The sequence below is a fragment of the Aedes albopictus genome, chromosome 1, assembly GCF_035046485.1.
Source record: "Aedes albopictus strain Foshan chromosome 1, AalbF5, whole genome shotgun sequence".
In the NCBI taxonomy this organism is placed as follows: domain Eukaryota; kingdom Metazoa; phylum Arthropoda; class Insecta; order Diptera; family Culicidae; genus Aedes; species Aedes albopictus.
The window spans coordinates 211,976,159-211,986,860 of NC_085136.1; the positions used below are offsets into that span (position 1 = coordinate 211,976,159).

Below are 10,702 nucleotides of genomic sequence, written 5' to 3' on the forward strand. Positions count from 1 at the left end.
GGCATTCCTCCAGAGAAACCTCTAATAATTGCTTCCGGGATTCTTCCAAGAATTCCTACAGAAATTTATCCAGGAAATCTTCAAGGCATTCCTCCAAGATTTTTTTTCCAGAGACTCCTACAGGAATTTATTCAAAGATTTCTCCAGGAATAACTTCAGAGAATCCTCCATGAATTCCACTAGGAACTCTCCTAGGCATTCTTCCAGGAAATTTTCCAGGCATCTTCCAGATATTCATCCTTGAATTCCTGCAGAGATTTTTCCAGAAATGTTTCAGCGATTTCTCCAGAAATTGCACCAGATATTGCTCCAGGAATTCTCCATGAGTTGTTCCAGGAGTTTCTACTGGGATTGTTTCATCCTGGGATTCCTTCGAAAAATCCACGCCGGCTTTCCTTCAGGACTTCATCCAGGAATTGCTCCAGGGTCTTCTCAATTAATTTCTACAGGAATTTCACATGGGAATAATCAAGGAATTCCATCATAAATAACACAGCGCAACATTTTTTTTGTCTCAAGAGCAAACTTATGTGTCTCCGAAGGATTTTGGGCCGCTGAATCCGAATCCGGGCTCAGATTTGCTCTAACACGACACAATTTTGAGCTAAACCTCAATTTATAAGGCAAAATATGCGATTTTGGGCTTTTTTGACTGCAAGCCATTATGCAAGGAAATATTTTTTTAAGCAATCAAAAGGTTAATTGGTCAATTAACATCTAAATTAACGACTCATGCAAAATATTTCGTTTTACCTAATCAAATTTGATAGGTTTAAGCATTCTATGTTAGTATGAAAACTTGCATGCAACTTTTGGAGGGTGACTTGTATGGGAAATATCGTGCCTAACATAAATCGCTTAAAACTATCAAATTCGACTTGGTAAAATGAAATATTTTGCATAAGTCGTTAATTTAGATGTTAATTGACCAATTAACCTTTTGATTGCTTAAAAAAATATTTCCTTGCTTAATGGCTTGCAGTCAAAAAAGCCCAAAATCGCATATTTTGCCCTATAAATTGAGGTATAGCTCAAAATTGTGACGTGTTAGAGCAAATCTGAGCCCGGATTCAGATTCAGCGGCCCAAAATCCTTCGGAGACACATAAGTTTGCTCTTGAGACAGACAAAAAGTTATTTTTTGTTACGCTGTGTAATGTAAGTAATTCATCCAGGAATTTCTGTAGGAAATCCTTCAGGGATCCCTTCAATAATTCTACCAGAGAAAATCTAGAAATACCTTCTAGATTTTTTTCAGGAATTCTTCCGAGAATTCTTGTAGATTTGCTTCTAGGTATGGATTTCTCTAGGAATTTCGCTAAAAATTTCTCCAGGAACTTCTTCAGAGATTTCTTCAAGAATTCCCCCAAGGATTCCTTCAGAAATTCCTTCGAGGATTTCTCCAGGAATTTCTCCAGAAATTTCCCTAAAAATTCCTCCAGGAATTTCTCATGGGATTTTTTCAGATATTTCTCCCATAGTTCCTTTAGAGATTCCCCCAGAAATTAATCCAGTAATTGTTGCAAGAATTTCTTTAAAGATTCCTTTAGAAATTTCTTCAAGGATCGCTGCAGCAATTCTCAAAGGAAAACCTTCAGAAATTCCTCCGGGTGTTTCTCCACGATTTAATCCAAGAATTTCTCCAGGAACTCCTCCAGAAAAGTCTCCAAGAATTACCCCAAGAATTTATTCAGGAATTCATTCAGTAATTACTCGAGGAATCCGGGAATTTCGCCTGGACATTCTTCTGAAATTATGCCAGCAATTTCTCCAGGATTTTTTCCAGAAAATCTTATGGGATTTTTTTCAGAAGTTCTTCCAGGAATACCCTCAGAATTTTTTCTGGGATTCCTCCTGGCATTTTTCCAGGAATATCTCCTAATATTCTTTCATGAATTGCTTCCGGAATTCCTCCAGGGATTTCTGCACGAATTTCTCTTAGAATTTTCCCAAGGATTCCTCCAGGAAATCCTTCGAAGATTTCTCCAGAAGTTCCTCCAAGAATTCTTCCATCAAATCTCCTAGGGGATTCTTCAGAAATTCTTGCAGGAAATTCTCCAAAAATACCTTTAGTAATTTTTCAGTGATTCCTCCTGGTATTCCTCCAGGTATTCCTCCAGAAATTTCTCAAGAAATTCCTCCAGGGATTTCCTCACAAATTTCTTCAAGAATTCCCCCAGGAATTCCTTCATGAATTCCTACGAGAATTTCTTTAGAAATTGAAGAGTAATATAGATCTGCCAGAATTCCTCTAGAAACTTATCCAGTAATTCTTTCAAGAATTCCTTTAGAGATTCTTCCCGGAATTTCATCATGGATTCCTCCAGCAATTCCCACAGGAATATCTCTTGGAATTCCTCCAGGCATTCCTTCAGGATTTTATACAGGGATTTCTTCAGGAACTCTTTCAGGAATTACCCCAGGACATCCTTCATAAATTTTGTTAGCATTTCCTCTAGAAATCCCTCCAGGCATTTCGCCAGAAATTTCTCCTGAGATTCCATCAGAAATTGCTTCAGGAATTTCTCCGAGATTTCGGCACGAATTTTTCCTGGGATTTTCTCATGGATTCCTCCAGGAAATCCTTCGAAGATTCCTCCTGGAAATCCTCCAGAAGTTCCCCCCAGGATTCTTCCAGGAATTCCTCTATTTCTTCAGAAATTCTTCCAGCAGGAGAACTTCTTGGAGTACCTTCAGGAATTTTCAGGGATTCCCCCAAGTATATCTCCAGGGATTTCTCCCCAAATTTCTTCAAGGATCCCCCAGGGATTCGTTCAGGATTTATCTAGAGATTTTCGTAGACATTTTCCGGCAATACAGTCAAAGAAACCTTGCGTTGATTCTTTTAAATCTTCGCCAACGTTTCGGCACTTGTTGGGACCTTCTTCAGGGAAAATGTCTACGAACAACAACCAACATTACATTTATCTGGAGATTTCTCTAGAAATTCATCTAGTAGTTCTTCCAAGAATTCCTCTAGAGATTTCTCCAGCAATTATCACAGGAATACTTCTAGGAATTCCTGCAGGAAATACCTCAGAAATTTCTTCAGGAGCTCCTCCAGGAATTTATGTCAGCAATTCAGGAAATCCTTAAGGGATTTCTTCAGAGATTCTTCCAGGAAGTTCCAGGAATACTTTCAGGAATTTTCAAGGGATTCCTCCAGACATTCCTTCAGGAATTCTTTCAGAAATTTATCCAGGAATTGCTTCAGGGATATTTCCAGAGATTCCTCCCAGTAATCCTCCAGAAATTCCTCCAAGGGTTCTTCCAGGAAATCCTCCTGGAATTTCTCAAGGGATTTTTTCACAAATTTCTACAGCAGTTCCTCCCGGAATTCCTCTGGAGATTTCCCCAGTAATTTTTCCAGGAATTGCTCCAAGAATTCATCCAAAAAATTTCTCCAGGAATTTCTACAGGATTCCCTGTTCGGTCTCATCCAATAATTCTTCCAAGAATTACGTTAGGAATTTGCTTAGAAGTTTATCGAATTAGTTTCTCTTTTAGAAGTTTCTAAAATTTGTTTAGAGAATCCTGTTCTCTCTAGATATTTTCCCAGGAATTGCTTCAGGGCTCAGGTGTTCATCCTGAAATTCCTTCGGAGGTTTCTCCAAGAACTGTCCCAAGGATTTTTTTTAATTTCTATAAGATTTCCTCTAGGAATTCCACAAGAGATTTATTCTGATTTTTTTTCGAGGGGTTCCTCCCAGAATTCCTCCAGAAATTTCTCCAGAACTTCCTCCAAGGAATCCTCCAGAAATTTATCTAGAATTTCTTCTCGGATTTCCTCATGAGATCTCTTCAGGAATTTCTCCAGGTACTTTTTCAAAAATTCTGCCAGGGATTCCTTCGGGAATTTCTACGAGAATTCCTCCGAGAATTCCTTCGGGCATTCCTCTAGGGATTCTATAGGGCTTCCTCCAGGCATTCCTGTAGGAATTGCTCCAGGGGTTTATTCAGGAAGTCTTCCAGGGATTGCTCCGGAAATTCCTCGAATTATTTCTTCAAAAATTCTTCTCAGGTTCAATTCAAAAATTCATTCAGGAGTTCCTTAGGAAATTTTACAAATCCTTCAATCATTTTTTCAGACATGTACCCAGAAACTTCTCCAGGTTTACCTGATGATTTCTGGAGGAATTCCTCCAGCGAATAGTATTGAAAGATTATTTAAAAAAGACTCATACAAGAACCAAGAAATTCTAGTCCTAAAAATCCTTAATCTGCCAGAAATTGCTCACCGCTACTAGCACCACCTTGAATCATCTAGATCAGGCGAGTTTTGACGTATTGTACAAAATACAGCAACGTGTCTGCTGTAGGGTTAAATAATACTTTTAGAATATGTTATTATATTCAATTTCATCGTATTGCGTATAGATATAGAAGCTAGTAGGCACAAATTTGCTAAGGGTGCTTGCCCCCCCCTGACCGAAAAGCTGGCTACGCCCTTGTACACAGCTAGTCGCGTTCGGTAATTTTTACCGAAATCTCAACAGCTGAGCGATCGGTAATGGTTTTTACCGAATGTAGGATTTGCGTAATGTAATTGTTAAATAAAGATTGTATGTTTTGTTTCAGTGTAATGAGACATGGCACCATTGTTAGGGGCAACGTGCAGAAAAGAACATAGTAGTCGGGAAGCATGGAAAAAGGGAAGTTTTGGTGTACACGTGTTGGAATAAAGACGTAGTTCAAAAGCCTAAGTGAAAATAGTTTTGATTTCAAGTTATTTGTCCGATTGTGGTTCTCCTGCTTTCCGCTCCGGATTCGACTTCGACTCTACAACCTGGCGGCGAGGAAAAAACTCCGGTAAGATTTGTTCAAACAATATAAAAAAAACGTGAGCTTACATAGATTGTACTGAAGGGTTAGATTGAAATGGGAACATGTGAAAAAAATGCCCGGACCGGGAGGGTCCACTGACAAAAGTAGCTTAAATGCTGTGATACGGTGATACTGTTGAAAGAACCAGTAATACCCGGACCGGGAGGGTCCACTGAGAAAGTAGCTTAAATGCTGTGATACTGCTGAAAGAACCAGTAATTTTCCGGACCGGGAGGGTCCACTAAAGTAACTGCTTGTTGGCAGCGCCTGGGCTGGGAGAGTCTACTATGAAGTGAAGAAAATTACGGACTGGGAGGGTTCACTGATGTTTTTTTGGTAGTGCCTGAACTGGGAGAGTTAACTGATTGAATTAGCCAAATGCATTGAATGCATTATCCGGAACTGGGAGAGTTAATATTTAAAAATGCTCAAATTGAAAAGAATCGGTTTTGTATTCTTGCAATAAAAAAAAAAATAAAAAAAAATGAGTTGCCAACGATACCATTATATAGTACGGCCTACTACGATGAAAATCGAAGTTAAAATTCAAATGTACTATAACGTGTTTGTTTTATGGGTGGTTTTGCTACTGGCTAATTATTATGGTTTGCGAATAAGGGAAGTACTTCAAAGGTGCTATAATTTATATAATATGCTCTCTCTCTCTCTCTTGTTGGCGTAACGTCCTCATTGGGACAAAGCCTGCTTCTCAGCTTAGTGTTCTATGAGCACTTCCACAGTTATTAACTGAGAGCTTCCTCTGCCAATGACCATTTTGCATGCATAATGCATATATCGTGTGGCAGGCACGAAGATACTCTATGCCCAAGGAAGTCAAGGAAATTTCCTTTACGAAAAGATCCTGGACCGACCGGGAATCGAACCCGTCACCCTCAGCATGGTCATGCTGAATACCCGTGCGTTTACCGCCTCGGCTATATGGGCCCTGATATATGCTATAACGCTCTAAAAATATTGGTCGGGGTTCTGGTATTGGCTAACTCCTACAACAAAAAAAAAACGAAAACGACATTAGTAACACGCATGTTTGTTATCATTATGGTTAATATATGACACGGTTCAATCTATGTAAGTTTATGTCAACGTTGAATTATTAAATATAAATAAATATATATATGTATACTAATAAACATTACAGGGATGGAATACGAAATGAGACCGGTGCCTCCGTTCCGTTGTGAACAAATAGAGAGATCAAAACTTAGTCGTGAGTGGAGATCGTGGAGAAACGCGCTTGAATGTTATTTCGAAGCGCATTCCATTTTTGATCAGAGAATAAAACGAGCAAAACTTCTGTTTCTTGGTGGACCACAGCTTCAAAGGGTTTTTGAGAACCTTAATGATACTGATAAGATTCCGTTGGTAGCAGTTAAGGAAACATGGTACGAACTCGTTGAACGAGTTTTTCCAGCCAGCTCGTCAACATACTTTAGAAAGACATCGCCTTCGTGAAATGAAACAGATGAAAGATGAAAGTTTTGCTCAATTTGTGATGCGTTTGAAGCAACAGTCAGCAGATTGTGGTTTTGACAAGTACTCGCCAGACGTTTCTAAGATTTTGACTGAGATAACATTGATAGATGTCATAGTCCAAGGATGTACGTCGAATGAATTACGTCGTCGTATATTGAAGGAGGATCATTCTTTGGCCGAAATTGAAGCACTGGGAGCGACATTCGAATGCGTAGATGAACAGGTCAAGAGTCTGACCAACGTGACCGCACATCCACAAGAGAAGGTTTTCAAAGTAACCGAAAGCCAAAAGGTGGAGAATAAGTCCAGCACTAATGGTTATCTGTCATGTTATCGTTGTGGAAACCCGGGCCATTTTTCTAAATCTCCAAACTGTCCGGCCAGAAATAAAACGTGCAGGCGCTGTAAGCGGGTGGGCCATTTCGAATCAGCATGCCGGGGGTTATCAAAACGACCAACAAACAACCAGAATGACAACGTGACATCGAGAAAAGTTCGAGCCATCGAGACCGTCAGCAGCGATACCGATTCGAAGCCGCCAAGCCAATCTTCCAAGTTGGAAGACCAGACCCCTGAGAAGACGTATTACGCCTTTTATACAGGCAACGAAACTAACATGATTGAATGTTACATTGGTGGAATCAAATGGAACGTGATTATTGATTCCGGATCAGAATGCAATCTGATCACAAAGGATGCGTGGGAAAGATTGAAAGCTTCTAAAATCGTGGTACTTTCATCTACGAAAGACTGTGATCGGGTGTTGAAAGCATATGGTAGCGATGCACCACTGAAGGTAAGTTAAGAGCTTGGTTACTCAATTGAGTTTAGCCATGTATTCTATAAATAATCTAAAATTAATATATGTTTACGCTTGGTTTACGCAGGTTTCCGGTTGCTTTACCGCTGAAGTACGTATCAATGAACGACATGTTGTGGCTGAATTCATCGTGGTACATGGTGGACAGCAATGTTTGCTTGGTGATAGAACCTCTAAAGATCTCGGTGTTCTGAAGGTTGGGCTGGATATCAACAATGTGATGGAAGCGTTGAAGCCATTCAATAAAATTACGGGAATACAAATCCACATTCCCATGGATCCAGATATTAAACCGGTATTCCAACCGCTGCGTAAGATACCTGTTCCTCTTGAGGCTGCTGTAAATAAAAAGCTTGAACAGCTTCTTCAAAAGGACATAATCGAAGTGAAGAACGGCCCAACTCAGTGGGTGTCACCTTTGGTAATAGTAGGAAAAGCGAATGGAGAACCGAGACTTTGTCTAGATTTACGTAGAGTGAATGAAGCCGTGTTGCGAGAACGCTATCCGATGCCTGTCGTGGATGACTATTTGGCTAGGATGGGAAAGAACATGATCCGTAGCAAACTCGACATCCGCGAAGCATTTCTGCAAATCGAATTGAACCCGAACTCACGAGACATCACTACATTCATCACCAGTAAAGGACTTTTCCGGTTCACGAGGATGCCTTTTGGTCTGGTTTCCGCTCCTGAAACATTTCAGAGAGTGATGGACGAGATACTGGCAGGATGTGAAGGAGTATACTGGTACCTCGATGACGTCATGGTTGAAGGCGCAACCGTGGAAGAACATGATGCACGACTCAATGAGGTAATGATTGAGGAAATTGAATCTATATAAGTGATTTCTGACTATATACAATGTTTTTCGATATGAGTTGCTGAAATAGAAGTAGTAAATAAAAAAAATGGATTAATGTATTTTTTTTTACATAATCAATAGGTTCTAAATCGTTTCAAGAATCGTGGCGTTGAGTTAAACTGGGAAAATGCGTGTTTAGAAAACAAGAACTTGAATTCCTTGGGCATATTGTCTCACCTGACGGAATTCTATCAGCAGCAACTAAGATGGATGCTATTCAGACGTTTCGGACTCCAAAGAACGAATCTGAAGTTAGAAGTTTCCTTGGACTAGCTAATTATATGAACAAATTTATTTGTAATTTGGCCACTATCGATGAACCGTTGCGTAGATTAACTTTGAAGAACACACTTTTCGAGTGGACTGAGGAGCACACCGACGCGTTTGAAAGGATAAAGCAAGGAATGAGAGAAGCTGGGAAATTGGGATATTTTAACGTCAACGACCGTACAGTGGTAACAGCCGATGCCAGCCCTGTAGGACTGGGTGCTATCCTGGCGCAATATGATAGCAATGGTCAAATACGTGTGATCAACTATGCATCTAAATCTTTAACCGACACAGAGATAAGATATTGTCAAACTGAGAAAGAGGCGCTAGCTCTAGTATGGGCTGTAGAACGATTTCAAAGATACCTTATAGGAAGATCATTCGATTTGGTTACAGATTGTAAAGCATTACAATTTTTGTTCACTACCAGATCCCGTCCATGTGCACGCATTGAACGATGGGTTTTGCGCCTACAGTCGTTTGACTATAAAATTGTACATATAGCTGGAGAGAGTAACGCAGCAGATGCACTGTCACGGTTAGCAACATTGTACCCGACACCTTTTGACCAATCTGAAGAACTTATGATTCGAGCAGTCGCAGTATCTTCTGCGAATGCATTGGCATTGAATTAACAGCAAATTGAAGATGCTTCCAAAGAAGATGAAGAAATTCAGAACATAATTGTCCTCCTTGGTTCAAACCGACAACGAGAGCTTCCTATTCCGTATCGCGTCATCGCAAACGAACTTTGTCAGGTTGGAGACGTTCTAATGCGAGTAGACAGATTGGTGATCCCCTCGAAGCTTCGGCCTGTGGTATTGAGTCTGGCTCATGAAGGACATCCAGGCAGCCGAATGATGAAAAGCCATCTCCGTAGTTCTGTGTGGTGGCCGAAGCTAGATCAGCAAGTTGATGAGTATGTAAGAAACTGTCGAGGGTGCTGTTTAGTATCTGCACCGGACGCACCTGAGCCAATGATAAGGAAAACGTTACCTTCTGGTCCCTGGGAGGATATTGCAGTCGATTTTATGGGTCCACTTCCAGAAGGACAATATTTATTAGTAGTAGTGGACTATTACTCTCGATTCGTGCAAGTGAAAGAGATGAATTCCATTTCTGCTAGTGATACTATTCAAGAGTTGAGTGTGATCTTCAGCAGATATGGAATCCCAAATACATTGAGAGCTGATAACGGACCTCAACTCAGTGAACACTGTGAAGAGCTGAATATATTTTGTCGTGAAAATAGTATAAAGCTAGTAAATACGATTCCGTACTGGCCACAGCAAAACGGCGAGGTGGAGAGACAAAACCGTTCAATCTTGAAAAGGTTAAAAATATCTCAGGAGCTAGGGAAGGATTGGAGAAGAGTGCTTAGTCAATATCTGCTGGTATACCATTCAACAAATCATTCAACAACAGGAAAGTCCCCGGCGGAATTGATGTTTGGCAGACGCATCCGGAACAAACTGCCTCATGTTCCGTTGTACCGATTGGATGACGAAGAAACCCGTGAAAACGACATGGCCCACAAAGAAAAAGGAAAGGAATATGCTGATGGTAAAAGAAAAGCAAAGTCAAGTGAAATCGCGGTAGGAGATACAGTGTTAACGAAGAGAATGAAGAAGACGAATAAGTTGGATACAGATTTTTGCAACGAGGAGTATATTGTAACGCGTAGAGAAGGTAGTGATTGTACAATAGAATCTAAGGAATCAGGAAAACAGTACAGAAGAAATGTAAGTCACCTTAAACAAGCAGTTGGAGCGAATCAAAGCAAGAGTATCCCAGAAAACTGTGAGGTACGCGAGGGCATGCAAAAGAATAATGGAGAATTTGACAAACCTGAAGAACTACATACACATAGAAACATAAATGAAATAACCGAGAAGAGAATTCGCAATGAGCCGCATTATTTTAAAGATTATATTGCACACTAAAACAATAAAAAAGTAAATGGGGGATTGTAGGATTTGCGTAATGTAATTGTTAAATAAAGATTGTATGTTTTGTTTCAGTGTAATGACACATGGCACCGTTGTTAGGGGCAACGTGCAGAAAAGAACATAGTAGTCGGGAAGCATGGAAAAAGGGAAGTTTTGGTGTACACGTGTTGGAATAAAGACGTAGTTCAAAAGCCTAAGTGAAAATAGTTTTGATTTCAAGTTATTTGTCCGATTGTGGTTCTCCTGCTTTCCGCTCCGGATTCGACTTCGACTCTACACCGAAATCCTGTAAAAATTACCAAATTTCGGTAAAATGTTATCGTTTATCTGTCAAAATTCAACGAAGTTCGGTAAACGTTACCGAATTTTTCCGGTAAAAAACTTAACGGTTGAGATTTCGGTAAAAAAATTACCGAAGTCGGTGATTTTTTCCAAGTGTGTAACTTTACCAAACACTATATCTAACAAAATCCACGAACGGAGA

At 40.0% G+C, this 10,702-nt stretch overlaps 1 protein-coding gene across 1 annotated transcript; it reads left to right on the forward strand.

Moving 5' to 3' along the window:
- Positions 1-5,851: 5,851 nt before the first annotated feature.
- LOC134286606 (uncharacterized protein K02A2.6-like) lies at positions 5,852-10,490 on the forward strand. The gene is made up of 3 exons (XM_062848238.1): positions 5,852-7,113; positions 7,205-7,948; positions 8,081-10,490. The coding sequence occupies exons 1-3, from the start codon at positions 6,298-6,300 to the stop codon at positions 8,270-8,272; spliced, it is 1,752 nt and encodes a 583-aa protein (XP_062704222.1). The 5' UTR covers positions 5,852-6,297; the 3' UTR covers positions 8,273-10,490.
- Positions 10,491-10,702: the final 212 nt, after the last annotated feature.